Source organism: Conger conger, chromosome 11 (assembly GCF_963514075.1).
Source record: "Conger conger chromosome 11, fConCon1.1, whole genome shotgun sequence".
NCBI lineage: Eukaryota > Metazoa > Chordata > Actinopteri > Anguilliformes > Congridae > Conger > Conger conger.
In genome coordinates, this window is record NC_083770.1 from 40,369,305 (window position 1) to 40,385,342 (window position 16,038).

General features: G+C 45.0%; 1 protein-coding gene across 3 annotated transcripts in view; it reads right to left on the reverse strand.

Annotated features, from left to right (window-relative positions):
* Nucleotides 1–13,951, reverse strand: part of cltcl1 (clathrin, heavy chain-like 1) — a 37,545-nt gene extending 23,594 nt beyond the window's left edge. For 2 of the 3 annotated variants that reach the window (XM_061259653.1, XM_061259652.1), the window contains exons 1-5: nt 13,662–13,951; nt 5,761–5,968; nt 2,577–2,845; nt 2,143–2,304; nt 1,586–1,699 (exon numbers count right to left, since the gene is read on the reverse strand). In XM_061259653.1, the coding sequence (XP_061115637.1) occupies nt 1,586–1,699; nt 2,143–2,304; nt 2,577–2,845; nt 5,761–5,968; nt 13,662–13,703 (795 nt within the window). In that variant the 5' untranslated portion in view covers nt 13,704–13,951. The remainder of the gene's footprint in view (nt 1–1,585; nt 1,700–2,142; nt 2,305–2,576; nt 2,846–5,760; nt 5,969–13,661) is intronic. The other variant, XM_061259654.1, reaches the window with a different exon arrangement.
* Between the last annotated feature and the right edge of the window lie 2,087 nt (nt 13,952–16,038).

Sequence of the window (16,038 nt, forward strand, 5' to 3'; positions counted from 1 at the left end):
TTCTTTGAGTAGTTTTATGTTTTTTTGATATTGGACACAGGAAATGTGCCAAACACCACTGCACTTAAAGATGTTAATAAGCCAATGGACAAGCAGCATCTTTGGCCCAGGGCACCACACACACACACACACACACACACACACACACACAATACACACACAACACACACAAACACACGCACTCAAACGTAGGTTTTGTAAAAATGTAAGTGACACACAAGCTCTTATTCTGGTTCTGCAACACTGAGAGTACAGAGTAAAGGGTAGAGACAGTGTGGCATATAGTCTCTGCAGGGGTGGGCGGGTCCTTCAGCCTGTGCAACTGTGATGCAAATGTTCCAGGTGCAAATTTGCCTACACTGCAAAGAATTATCATTTTAGTCTTGTAATAACACTTAAGTAGAAAATATTATCTTGTTTGCTTGACAAGTGAAAATGTCTTATTCTATTGGCAAATCTTGAAATGAGTTAAACGGTCTTACAGCATTGCCAATATTTGCTAAAAATATACAATATTTAGCAAAATATAAGTAAAATAAATATTTATATATTTTAAAGTCTCAAAACAAGACTAAAATACTTGTTATTCTTTGGTTTTTGCAGTGTAGCAGTGCCTTCTGCCCAGCATATCTCCAGAGTTCAGGCTGACGCACAGCCCCACTCAGTGAATGCCAATTCTCACAGGGCACGCAGAAAGCCTGTATGCTGCTACACACACCAGCTGGGACCTTCCTGCAAGCATATCAAAATGCAGAACCGACACCTTTCAAGTGAATCCAAGCTGTCTTCGGATGAGGTGGATTAGCGGAATACAGAAGCAGTTACAATACCTCAAAAGATACTTAAACACAGGTTAGCACCTAGCCACAAGCAGTCCCGTTTTGGTGAATAAGCCAACTTTGTTAGATCACTTCCTCGAAGCACTACTGTGCGATTAAAAGAACTACTGAAGTACAGCCCTTAGTCACATCTCTGCGCCTGCACCATTAATAACATTTCCTGCCATTATTTAAAACATTTGATTTGGTTATTGCCCAGAAACCTCCGTGCATCACCTGACAGGCCTCAGGGCGATGACATCACGGCAGGTGAACAGTTAAAATGAGGGAAACCCTGTACAGAAAAGCTTGATTTCCAGGCTAGTGTAGCGCTCGTGTTAGCGCGCTACTTGTGTTAGCATGCTGCTCATGTAAACACGTGTTAGCACACTGCTTGCATTAGCACACCACACGTGTTAGCACACTGCTTGCATTAGCACACCACACGTGTTAGCACACTGCTTGCATTAGCACACCACACGTGTTAGCACACTGCTTGCATTAGCACACCACACGCGTTAGCACGCCGCTCACATTAGCATGAGTTAGCATGCGGCTGGCATTAGCACGCCGCTCATGTTACCATGCCGCTCATATTAGGGTGCCACTCATGTTAGCGCGTCGCTCGTGTTAGCATGTGCAGGACACAACCACCCGGGAACATCTCTTTATTCTGTTCCCGCTGAGTGGAAGGGGTCACACCAAGAGGATGCAGCACAGCGGCACAGACTCGGGGCCCCTGGGGGGTCTTGGGCCCCAGAGCTCACCTGCATGGCCACGGGGAAGTCAGTCTGCGCCTCGGGGGGGAAGAACACGTCCACCGCCTTCTTGGTGAACGGCTGATTCCCCGCCGCCGGCTGGCCCACCTCGATTATGTGCAGCTGCAGAGAGATCAAAGCAACAATAACACACACCTCTTAATAACACACACCTCATGCCGAGCTGATAATACACACTGCATACAGCACATACCACACACCGATTACACACAGCGCATACAGCACTGATAACACAAGTTTCTCCACAAGAGAAAAAATGCCCCAAGCAACAGACAATAAAAATATCATTTCTACAATGATTTTTATGAATATAAATAGCACACAGATGACGCTAGCCTCCTACAGAGATAACGTGCGTGTGTGTGTGCATGTGTGTGTGAGCGTGCGTTTGCGTGTGTGTGTGTGTGTGTGTGTGTGTGTGTGTGTGTGTGTGTGTGTGTGTGTGTGTGTGTGTATGTGTATATGTGTGTACGTGTGTGTGTGCATGTGTGAGTGTGTGAGCGTGCGTGTGTGTGTGTGTGTGTATGCCTTTGTGCGCTGCTCACCTTCCCTCCAGCCTGGCTCCGCACAGCGAAGCAGAAAAGTGTTGAGGCCTTGCTGTTCCCCTCCACCTTGAACTGGGCGAACGCGGCAGCGTGGCCTTCGATTGGTTGAGACACCTTCCTGTCCACCGAGTAGAGCTGCATTGCGCCCACTACGCGGTTTTGCTGGAAGAGGAACAGCACGTGTCACTTCCTCCTGCTCTCAAACAGCACGTGTCACTTCCTCCTGCTCTCAAACAGCACGTGTCACTTCCTCCTGCTCTCAAACAGCACATGTCACTTCCTCCTGCTCTCAAACAGCATGTGTCACTTCCTCCTGCTCTCAAACAGCACGTGTCACTTCCTTCCCCTCTCAAACAATATGTGTCACAGACTTTAAGGGTCAGTCAGTACCTGCTGTTGTCAGTACTTTCAGGGCCAGTTGTTGCCGAGGTTACCTGAGCGGAGATGCCAATGAGTAGAAGCCATTTCTGCTGCTCGTCGGTCCTGTAGTTGATGATCTGGCATCCCGCCAGGCTGGCGTGGCGGTCGAACATCTTCAGCGGCTGCGAGTCGCCCTCCATGCTCCAGTGGAACACGGCGGTCTCAGTTACCAGGGCAACCGTGTTCACCGAGATCCACTTCCAGAACATCACCTCCTCCGTCATGGTGTGAGCCTTCAGCTTGCTCTTCATCTCGATGTTGAAGATCTGGAGCGTCTTAGCAGCTGGGGGGGCAGGGGGAAATCAACAGTGGTCTCAAACATTAGTGACAGACACCAATCACCAAATTCTACTCTCATTCGCTCACCTGTCACCAAACCCTATTCTTATTTGCTCAACTATTACCAAACTCTATTCTCATTCGCGCAGCTGTCACCAAACACTATTCTCATTCGATGAGCTATCACCAAACCCGATTCTCATTCGCTCACCTGTCACCAAACCCTATTCTAATTTGCTCAACTATCACCAAACTCTATTCTCATTCATGCAGCTGTCACCAAACCCAATTCTCATAAGATGAGCTACCACCAAACCCGATTCTCATTCACTCAGCTACCACTAAACCCTTTTCTCATTTGCTCACGTCACCAAATCCTATTCTCATATGCTCACCTGTCACCAAACCGTATTCTCCTTCTCTCGCTTTCTTAATAATGTTAATAAAGGGTTGTCCGATGTTTTGATAAATGGAGAAGTTTCATTTCTTTAAAAGCTGACTGAGGTTTCCACACCTCATGTACACAGACAGACCTGTTCCCAGGCAAGATGGTGGCTTAAATGGACAAAAAGCACCTGCATGTGCAGTACTGACAGCTGTACCAGCGCACTACCTGAAATCAACACTCAGTTAGAACAGTGCCCCCTCTGGCCGGGAGGCCACATCATTCACCACAGACACCAGTAAAAGCTCTGGCGATGCAGAGAGCACAGTAGTGTGGATGAGAGGAGATGAGGGAATAATTAGTGTGGTGGAATGCTGTGCTGATGTGACTCATGCAATGGTGGGGGTGGGGAGAGGAACCACGGGACAGGAACCTCCATATGACGCCTCCATATAAACCAACCACGACTGCTTGTGATGTAAAAAAACCCGCAATGAACATTTCCACCCTACACGGCATGCCATGATCCACCAACAACACACAAAACTGAAGCCCACAGCAGCCCATACATGGATGTCTGCCTGTGATGGCCAAATATGATATTTTATGATATTTATGATATCATGTATCATACTGAGCATCAGGTGACGTTTACAGGTCTGGGGAATATGGAGATGGAACTCTGGAATACTAGATACTAGAGCATCTCTCTGCACACACGTCACACACTGATGTTGTCCGATAGCAACGTGTAAACCGCACGCAGTCTAAATCAGCAAACACCACATCATGCCAACACACACAGGATTCTCATAAAAGTATGCACAGGAAATACTGTATATTGGTTTGGCATTAAGTTTAGGCCACTCTGAACTGGACTGAGATGACGGTAAACTCAAGATGGCGGTCAACTGCCTTCATTCCGCCTGGAGTCATGACACAAACAGGCAGTGTGTCGTCAGGGAAACATCATGGAATCTCTTCCCAGGCTAAAGACCAGGGAAGAGATGAGCATCAAACTGATCCAGAGTCAGTGGTTTGTACCGCCCAGGCTAAAGATCACTAATCAACACACCAGTTCAGAGGCTAACTGAATGCCCTTGCCACAGCCATCACAAGGAAACAGTGCTGTACCAATTTACAGATTCAACCTTACAGCAATGTGCAATATTTGGGCTTCATTTTACCATGTAAACACTAAGTGCCTATGGTTTTTGCCCAAATATTCCATCAAAAACATGCTTTTTAAAACATGGTTGAGTAAGAATTTTGGCGAGCAAGGCCGAAAGTTTTCCATGTTAAGAAGCTCTGCTTTTATGAGAGAATAGTATAATGGACACAACACAGAAACAGAGAGAGAGAGAGCACAGGGAGAAACTCACCATCTGTTAAACATGAGAGAGCAGAGAGGGGAAACAGGAGTCAGAGAGAGAGAGAGAGCGAGAGAGTTAAACCAGCAGAACAGGAGTCAGAGAGAGAGTTAAACCAGCAGAACAGGAGTCAGAGAGAGAGCGAGAGAGAGAGAGTTAAACTAGCAGAACAGGAGTCAGAGAGAGTTAAACCAGCAGGAGCTGCGTGTTAAGAGAGGAGCTTCTGGGAAGGAAGAGGTGCACACACACAGCAGCCAATTCGGTTCCCATCAGAAAACACACAATATGAGGTTTTGAGACATTTATTCAACCCCACCCTTCCCCTAACCCACCACAGGTGCTGTACAAAGGCTGGCTAACACACTCGCAGGCCAGCATGTCTAAATACTGACTTCATCACAATCCACACAAGGCGCATCATTACTTGGCACAATAGATCCAGCCATGTGCTGCACTGATAACAGGACAGAGGGTGTGCATAACAGACAGGGTTCCTCTGAAACCCGTGTATGACATACGGACATGGAAAAACAATATTCTTCGGGCGGATATTATTTCAAAAGGAAGACTAGTTTTAATTTTGTTGAAGATCCCACGGAAATCCCTCGCACAGCCCAGTTTGGGAGTGCCTGTCAGAGGCTCGTCTCGGGAGAAGCACATTCCTAAATCACTTCAATATTTTGGCCTGTAGCTTAAGAACGTGTCCTTCAGTCACTGTAGGAGACTCCCTAAACCGCGAAGAGCAGTGTCACTTGTAACCACTAGATGGCAGCCCCTGAACAGTGAGGTTTTAGTTCTTCAGAATACCATCTTGCTTGATCAAAGCAGATCAAAACACATCAACTGTACTGAACTCTGCAAGTGTAACCTCCACTCAAAGACTCAATGTGAAGCAGTGACTATGGACAGCACTACAGGAAATGGAATCTACAGTGATTGGTTAGTCACCCGTCAACTGTTGCAGCTGATTGGCTGCGGATCGTGGATCTGCAGGGTCACTGCACAGGGTCAACAATCTCATCCCCAGTATCCCAGTAATATGGGATTTATGGATGAAATATCCTGCAAATTATAAAATAGAAATACAAATGCTAGCCCTACAGTACTATGAGCCTGATTGGCTGACACTGGGGGGGGGTAGGGTAAGGGCAGGGGGGACTGTACCTTTCAGGGCGATGACCTTGCTGGTCGGGTTCATGATGGCGCTGTCTGCAGAGATGGGTCGGCGGATGGGGTTGGTGGGGTCGTTCATGTCGATGATGACCACCTGGTTCTGCTCGCCCACCTTCTCGCGGATGCAGATGAATCGGTCCGACTCCATGGTGAGGTAACTGAACCCGATGTTGGCCGGGTTCACCCCCAGATTCTGCAGCTGAGACCCAGACAGACGAGGGGGGGGGGGGGAAAACAAACAAACAAAAAATATATAATTTTAGCTTCAATGTCACAGACTGGGTGAATTACACAACAGGCTTTAACAGAAATCAACCCCCCTTCCTCGGTCTGTCTGGGGGCCGTTGCACAATGTGACAGAGGAGCTTTAAAACCCCAAAGGCACGAAGAGCACACATCTGCTGTGGCTTCTGTCCAGAGTACTTCATGTTTTGTAGGTTTGTGTTTTTTGAATGTTTGAGGGCAGATGTCGCACACGGCCGGGTGTGTGGTTAGATCCGCACAGCCAACACAACTCTGGGAAAAGCGCACTCCCGCTCCTCTCCTCTGTCCAAACACTGACAGACACTCAGCCACAGCGTGCAGACCCTACTGCAATATTCACCCCTGTCATGATCTAGAGTATCACAGCAATATTCCGTCCAGTCACGATATATCACAGGAACACTCCCTACAGTCGATACATCACAGCAATATTCCCTCCAGGCCTGATATACAGGAACACAGTAACACTCTCTCCAGCCATGATATATCACAGCAATATTCATTCCAGTCATGGCGTTTCACAGCAACATCGCCTCCAGTTGTGATACATCAGAGCACATGCTGCTAACTCTGGAGAGAGAGCATCAGCAGGTCACTAAAGGAGAAGGAACAGGACACCAGATATAGCAGAGAGGAGACAGACAGGAAAAAACTGTGGGACATTTCACACACTCCTCGCAGTGAATCGACAGAGCAGAACAATCACACACATCACACATTTGACTGACGACCAAAACACAAGATAGAGTTAAAATATTTATTTATTATAATTGTATTTGTTCAAATTTGATACTGATGAAAATGTTTCCTTTAAAAATGAGCAGTAATTTATCATAAACTGCCAGAAATTTGTCTGCTGGCTAGAAGGTTTCAAGACATTTGCCCCAGGCCTGCTGACCAGCTCGTATTTAAAACAGATGCAGAAGAGTTCCTGTGTTACTGCGATCTCCCTGCAGCATATAGGTCAGGCTTCACAGACCGAGGACCTCGAGTGCAGTCGAGGTGAAACAGCGCACCGGATTTAGAGAGGAAACAGAAGAGAGGACAGGATTCGCTCTGGATTACAGGAACGCCGCCTCTCTGACATTCCCAGGACGTTCCCTGTCAGTGGATCAGTGGGAATTTCCACAGGAGAGTTCTAAAGGCAGGAACGCCAAGATCCACAAAAAAAAATAAAAAATCACCTACAGTACGCCAGAGAGAACCTTCAATGGCTTAAAATGTCTTTCTCTCTCACCAAAAGCCCACAAAAGAGCCACTCCTGTGTACACACAGGCGCGGGGCAGCCTGTAGCCTAGTGGCTAAGGTGCTTGACTGGGACCTGGAAGGATAGTGGTCCAAGCCCCGGTGTAGCCACGATAAGATCCGCACTGTTAGACACCCCCCCCCCCCCAGCCCTGATCAAACATACTTCCCAGAGCTCAACAACATGCCCAAATACTTCAGTGAAAAAGCTTAGAGACAGAAGCCTGAGATAAAAGCTTTACCTGCAGACACCGTAAGGCCATGTGACGTGTCCCAGGCACTGTTATCTAAAGGGTCTGTGGAATGCTGCACATCTGAAACCCGCGGGTCTGCTCTCTCCGGGAGCCGGCTGAGATTAGGGGCTGAGCTGGAGGGCAGAGGTGCTGAACTCTGCTGCTTTTTCTCTTCCTCTTAGAACCAGAAACCACTTCAGACCCCAAGCAGGAGAGGCCACTGCATAAGGAACGGCTTAAAACGATCACATGCTGAGTCACAGCGAAAACCAGCAGACTCTGTGGCTCTCCAGGACCAGGGCAGGGGACTTCAGCAGACCCTGTGGCTCTCCAGGACCAGGGCAGGGGACCCCAGCAGACCCTGCAGCTCTCCAGGACCAGGGCTGGGGTTCTCTAGAATTTCTCACTGTCGCAGAAACAGTCATAATGTGACACACAGTGTTGAGTGGGCAGACAGATGGAACACTGAAATGCATCGTCATGGAGAGGGCGCACCAATGTCGTTTAAAAAAAAAAATGTCAACCTCAGCTGTTTGGCGTCGTGCACCATTGAAACAACTGAACCCTCATCACAGACCTTCGCCGAATTCTTAAATGCGAAACGCTTTCCTTTTTTTTTGTCGCATGGCATTTCTGCGCAGAAATGGAAGCCAATAACGGTTAGCACACAGACACCGAGCCTCTTTCCTGCAGGTTTAAACTGTAGATTGGAAACCTGACTTCAGTCAATACTGAAATCTGGACCTCAAATCCAAATCCGGCCCTGGTTTTCTGCTCTTCCAGGTAATCAGCTGAACAATTAGTGCTACTTCTTGGCCAGAATGTATTCACACCTGACTTCCAGGTAAAGGGGGGGGGGGGGGGGTGGAAAACCAGCAGCTGTCTACCTTGGGAGTGATTTGATGATTCCTGCTCTACACTCAGAAAGCCTGCGCAGTGTTAATGACATACTGCACATATGGTGGACATGAATGACTGCCCTGTCCACACTGCACTTGGCCCAAGCTGGAAGAAGCACTAAATGACAAGCTGTAGATCAGAAGATGGTCTATTAGTAAAGTCCACAGGGCTTACAGGTCAGCATTGGCTTTGTGCTTCTGCACAGAGCAGTCTTTGTTTTGGTAGATCATCTTCATTAATTCAGTTTGACTTTCCTGCCTTTCTAGGCTATAAAATTGTGAAATGCAATGTGTAAAAGTGCTAAATGTAATGCAGTGTAATGCAGAGCAATGTAATGCATATGGTGTTAGATATCGTTTAGCTTTCAGGTGAACTAAGCAGTGGGTACACTTTAGTGGGAGGAAAAGGCGAGCATTACTGGGTCGAAAGGCCTGTTCTCCTCAGTATGTTATGTTATGTAACTCGATCATACAAAATCCAGTTTCAATTCAGACCTCCCAGAATTACCGAGCAGTACGATTCCAGCAATTCTGTGGTGCTGGGGCAGACCGAACAATACAGCTAAATGACGGCATCAGTAGGCGCAAACTGAAAAAAATAATTCTTAGTGAAATAAGCCGTAGTGAAATTACAGAGTGAAATACGCAGATAGCAGAGGGTTCGAACAGGGCAGACAGGGGAACTGAGACAGCCTGAGAGTGTTCCCATACCAACGACCCACCAACTGACCTGCAGGGTTCAGGCACAGGGCAGCCCCCCTGACCCCCATAAAGGGGGGGAGGTGACCCCATAACTCTGGATGAGGCCTGAGAGTGGGGGAATGGTGGGGTAATTCAGGGATAAAGGGGGGATTGCAGAACCGCATAATTCACACAGGGATGACAGTCCTGCTCGTCTCCATGGGACCAGACTTTAATCAGCTGCAGGTTTCCTGTCGTCTGTCTCTCTGTTCATTCACCCAGGCTCCTGGGGTCAAAAGCAGCACACATCTGCAATACCACTGTGCAATACACACATACACAGCCTGGCTGAGAACAAAGGTGACAAACAGAGGATGGCAGCGTCTGCAGGTTCAACTCCAGTCCTGGAGGGCCGCAGTGTCTGCAGGTTTAACTCTAGTCCTGGAGGGCCGCAGTGTCTGCAGGTTTAACTCCAGTCCTGGAGGGCCGCAGTGTCTGCAGGTTTAACTCCAGTCCTGGAGGGCTGCAGTGTCTGCAGGTTCAACTCCAGTCCTGGAGGGCCGCAGTGTCTGCAGGTTTAACTCCAGTCCTGTAGAACCGCAGTGTCTTTCAACCAGAAGCCAATTTAGGCCTTGGAAAGACAGTGTGCAGCCTCAATAACCAATCAATAACATTAATTAATCACTTAAGTGCTGAATCACAGCAAACTCCAGCAGATACCATGGACCTCTGGGACTTGAGTCCAACACCCCTCGTCTAGGAGATAAAAGCGATCTAGTAAAGTCCAGTAATGACTAATAAAAACTCCCAATTAATAAATAAACCATTAGCAGTGAGTTCCCAAAGTTAGGTAGAATCATATTTCAGATCACAGCGTCACATGATCATGAATCTGAAATGCAATTGGCTGATGCTGGCTTACTTGTAGTAATCCATTTACTTAATTAATTGTATCACCATAAACTCTGTGCAATGAGAGATTAGTGATACTTAGACTCATCGAAGCATGAAGAGCATTACAGCAAGCAGATTGAGTCAAACGTACAGAGGAAGCCAGCTTTGACGTCTAACACTAGGCAGAATGAATGCTAAAAAAGGTGGAAATGCACAAACTTTGCAATGCAAACAGTAAAACAAAAGAAAAAAATATATATGAAAAGAGTAAACACTTTGTTTCCATTTGTTTCCATGTTCTCGGTCACACTTCCTCAGGGCTGTGGCTGGGCCCAACTACAACTATTCCACACCTATCAAACAACTACCACCCAACTACAACTATTCCACACCTACCAAACAACTACCACCCAACTACAACTATTCCACACCTATCAAACAACTACCACCCAACTACAACTACTCCACACCTACCAAACAACTACCACCCAACTACAACTACTCCACACCTACCAAACAACTACAACTACTCCACACCTACCAAACAACTAACACCCAACTACAACTACTCCCCACCTACCAAACAACTACCACCCAACTACAACTACTCCCCACCTATCAAACAACCACCCAACTATGTGAATCCAAGCAACATTACACATACGTCTCGCTCTCTCGCACTCTTTTTGTGCAAAATATAAGGAAATAGCCTTTATATTTTGCTCAGATGAGATTAGAAAGGACTGTTAATTACATATACACACACAGACAGACACGCACTCCTGTTGAACCAAATAATTACTAAATGGTCCAACCGAAGGTCCTGTAGTTACAAGCACAGGGATACTGGTCATTTAGGTCACAGTGTGTAAGGCGGAGGCCTCTGACACGTTAGTGAGGAGATCGCCGTGCCGACGGGGAGAAAGCTCTGACCTACTGAGCGCGCTCACATTCCACCAACTCATCCCTGCAGCTTTCAGTCCCATTAAAGTGGCCATTTTAATGAAGGCAGGTCACTGTGGGGGCCAGGGCACCCCTCTCCATATACACAGTAACAAGGGCACACTGTGGGCAAGGGATGTGACAGAACTAGCTGTGTAGACATCTGTGGCAAATTATTCCTGGATGAAATACGCTGATGGGTACAATGTCCAGGAGTATCAGTATATCATATACTTCTACAAGGCTAAAACTGGAGGCCTTGGTTCATTCCCCAGTGTAGCCACAATAAGATATGCACAGCTGTTGAGCAAGGCCCTTAACCCCGCATTGCACCAGAGGGGATTGTCTAATCAACTGTAAGTCACTTTGGATAAAGGCATCAGCTAAATAACCAATTACAAGTAGCCAATTTAATTGATTAAAAATATATCTGGATCAAGTGGTACAGTACAGTGGTAAAAGCATATCCTATACTGCTACTTGGCTACAATGTTTTCAGATAAAACTGGAGGCCTTAAAATAATAGGTAGCGTTTGTTCAGGTTTTTTTTTTTTTAATGTATAAAACTCTTTGGCCCTGTATCTCGACAGTATCCAGATATAGTTTAACCACAGTGAATTCACACTCGGTGGGTGAGGACACGTGTTCCAGTTCAGACGATGGCTAAGTCACATGACGTTATGCTTTGAAAGGAGTATAACGTCATGTATAAAGGCTGGTTGGGCCCTGGGACTGGGGAGGGGGGGTAGGCAGCCGGGGGGGGGGGGGGAGAACATCCTACTTCCCCTCAGAGAGAAAAGCACTCGGGTTATTCCACAACTCCTGTGTTACCACAGCAACCACAGTTGACGGACAGCCAGGCCCCCCGACTCACGGGCGTAGAGTGAGGCATAAAACAAAAGATCCCTTGACCCCCGGGGGGGGGGGGGGGGTAATGGGGAAGGAGGGGCACTGACAGCACAAATAGGGCCTTAAGAAATAAGACCCTCAGAATTTGTCAAAAAAAACTGAAATGCTGTAACAGCCCTGCTTGGTTATCTACAATGTCCAAATAATGGAGGACACACATAAGTACATATATATATATATATACATATATATATAGGTGCATACCTTATTAGGTTTAGCACCGCTAAGTACCCATTTCATTCTTCAATAAAAAGTTTGCCGAAGCACAGGATGGCAATCGCCAAAATCTCCAAACTGTGTCTGGGGAGAACGTAATGAACAACAGCATTTGATCAGCCGGCAAAGTTGAGGACAGATGTTGAATGAAGTCGTGGGCTCTGGGTCGGATGTAGGTCACTTCCCTAGTGAAAGTGCTTCGCTAAGTGCAGTTGCACAAAAACCTGCAGGATTACGCAGACGGATTGCTTAACCACTCGCATAATGGTGGACTGAGACCACTGTTAAATCTCTGTTAAGTCACTACACACTATGACCAAAAGCAAAATGACAGTAGCTATGACCATTCTGCCGGATGCCTTCGTTGCTCTTTGCCACCTAGTGGTGAAATGAAGGTACTGTCATTCTTCTGAGGGAGCAGAACAATGGCTATCACTTAGAGATAACTCTGTTGGACCAAATAATGACACATCCTTCAGATATGGAGTCAATACAATTTTTTGTTTTGTCTGCATATTTTTTTTCTTTTAAGCTATGAGAAACACCACCTAAAATGTTGCCAGATTAAAATTTACCATGTCAAATATTACAATTCACTGTTGATTAGACTGAATAGTACATTAGTTTCAATATTAAGCACATTTCTCAATGGAATTCATATCTGATATTCAAGGGTTATGTACAAGTGTGCCAACTTGTTTTGCTAACGTTAGGTTTCCAATATGTTCAACTCGAATATTTGGCTTCTAAGCCGAAAACTGCAGGTCCGAATGCACAGCTATGTAGAACGTTAACTAAATGCATTAACATTTTGCTGTCGTGATGGACATTTAGGAATAAAAGATGAACAATAATTCAAATTTGCTCTTTTCACAAATCATTTTCCTAACAGTTAACCAAGTGGTTTTACACAAAATTGGCATAAACCATACCCAGTACATGCCTATATAAAAACTAGAGTAACGTTAAGTGAGAGCCACAGACAACATATAATTAGTTAGTCTACGTTTAGAGAAACGTTATTAATACATACCCATTAACTAACGTCAAGATATCCTAACTTGTGCGCCATATTTTACTGTGAAAATTATTTAAAATACGTGAAAATTACCCCCAAAAAATATTTCTGGTATTTTGGCAAGGCAAAACATCCATACTAGGCAGCTAACGGTTAGCTATAATTACAAAGTGATACGCAAAATATAATCCAGGCATCAATAACTAGCTGTGTAGCTATCAAGCTAGCCCGCTACTTCATAACCAGGTCCTTGACTTATTTAATGTTATCTAGTAGATACCATTCAGTCAAACGCTAACATTATTTGAGACGCGGTAACATTTTGTCGATAAACGCAACTTTTACGCGGAGGGTCTTCGGCTCCGCAGTGTCACAGCATTAATAACAGTTCAATTTTTACAAGTCATCATCACCACAACATAAGCTAGGCCCACGGCTGCTGCGAGACCCCGAGAGGGTTGTTGAAACCTCCGTTTAAATGTGACCGTATAGTCCCGCAGAAACGGCCCTGGACGTAGGCTACATTTTGCGCCGTGTTAAATAAAGCTGATGTTTTAGCTAGAGAGCAAGAGGATTGTTTTTGCGTCTTACCTGCAGATGTTCCTGAAATCGTATCGGCAGTATCTGAGCCATTCTTGCCTTCTTTTAGGATAAGGAAAAAAGGAAAAGGGGAGGGGGACACGAGCAAGAAATAATATGTTCTAGTCTTATTGGTACCAAAAAGGCTTCTATGTGAAATATGGTATAAATCTATAAATCTGTCCGGCTACTGACTCTATCGGACCGATTCTCTCGGTTCATTCAGTCCCACCCTTACAGCAGCCCCACACAGCGCGCTGTGCCTCCGCCGAGTCAGTTAGTCCGCATTGCACGCATGGCCGGACCGTTACGCAGAGTTCATGTCGCCTTCTAACAACGGCTGACACGTTCGCCGCCCACCCCACCGGTAAATTCCAGTAATAAAGAAAAAAAATATTTCGCAATAAACAGTTGACAAAAAATGAATTTAGGATGTCCTCAGTGTACCCTTCCGCAACCCTTCCCCCTTTTTTTTCAACGCCGAAATCGTAACACGTGACCTACGCCCCCCTTTCCGATATCTGCTAACTCAGTGCGGAGACGCTGGAGCGCTGTTCGATCCCCCATCAATTACACACTGACAGCTCATATTCCATGACTAATCAGACCGGGGGATTGATTTCCCTCGGTGTCATCACGGTTATTCTTAAGGCCCATAACCATTTAGACATTAAACAAACATTTCAACCAATGTTGAGATTTTTTAAATCTAACTTTGTCAAACCGAGCAGTCATTGTTGTTGGACTCTAATCGATGTCCAAACTTCGATGCATGGAAGCCTTTATATTGTTTTATCTGTATTTCGGACGTAGTCGGGGATTACTCGTGTATGTAGCCTACTTGATTAACATATTTCCACCAATTTGCCCTAAGATTTATAGATAGCTTCTGTTGGTGTTTGTTGGATGACCTCTCGGTACCACACTCAGACAAGTGTTTATAGCCACAGAAATGATTGAGAGACAAGTGCCATAGCCTACATACCTGTAGCTGTATGAATATTAAATAAGCCGTGAATGAGAAAAACTGTTAAATTCAAATGCTGTTAACTGTTTACATGGTGGTAATGCAAAGAATACAAGAGTTTTATGCATATAAGCATTTGGTGTTTGAAGCCTGTTTTCCATAGGGAAATGTAAACAACCTGCTCCCCAGTTGAACTTTGCAAAAAGCATTATCCTGTTATTTACAGCCTGAATGCACATATCTGTTATTTCATATAGACAGTCCAAAATGTCCAAAAATTCCTTACCCCAAGTAAACATGGGTTATTCTGAAATTTAAATTAAGACCTAATATCTGCCTCTACAAAAGAAGGTGTTATGGTCTAGCCTACTGGTATGTGGTGAACACAAATTGAGAGTTTAAAATCATAGCTCTCAATATAGTGTGTATATGCAGTAAAGCAGAATAAGAAGGCTTAATTCACATTTTATATTGGCCAAAATTAACATGGATGCAACACAACACAATGGTAAGATGTGGACCTCATTCTAAAGCTCAATCTCCAGAGACAACCATGTAATTCCAAGATCATAAATATGTCCCAAAGTTCCCACAGCAGGTATGAAATATCTGACAACATATATTTTAGGAAGGATTTGTAAGTGATATTAACTTAATATTAAGTGTGTGTAATTTTTAAAACATATTATTTTGCAGAGGTTAAAATTAAACCGCACATTTGGAATGTGACCACCACCACCCTTCATCATGAGCAACAATACCAGGCTCAATTTTCTTTAAATGACATGATCTTGTTTTAAACATGAAACAGTAGTTCATATTTTAGACACTTTCAAAACTGAAAGAAACAAGTGCAGGAATGTAGAGGGCATGCCAGTTCATGTTATAAGGACTCCCTAAAAAAAGCCAGATTAATTCTTCATCAATTCATCATAACAATTAGTCATACTAGCATAGGGCAACACAAATCAGAAATTAAAATTATTTATCATTGCTCAACAGAAAGATATGGGGATAATCCCTGTTCTCCAAAACAACGCTTAAATTACATTCATGCTGTCTTCTTGCTCCCATAATTTAACGTGACAGAAACCAGACCACTCCCAGCAGATGCTCAAGCTGCTGTCCAGTTACTTCTCTGTTTCCGGAATGTTGCGGAACATTCTGCTTAGATTCCCATTTGTTTGTGATATAACATTACAGTAAGAACATTCCCAAACAGCCTAAAAATATATTGGTCCGAGTTCTGTCGAAGACAGAGAAAACATTATGAATATCTTGGTAACATCACTTTATGTTGAAGAAACAATTTGGACAACACCATTCAAATACTCTTAAAGAATGTTCTGAATAAAAATACCAAAATGGCAGATTTGATGAACATTGCTAAGATTCTTAGAACATAAACATGAATAACCACAA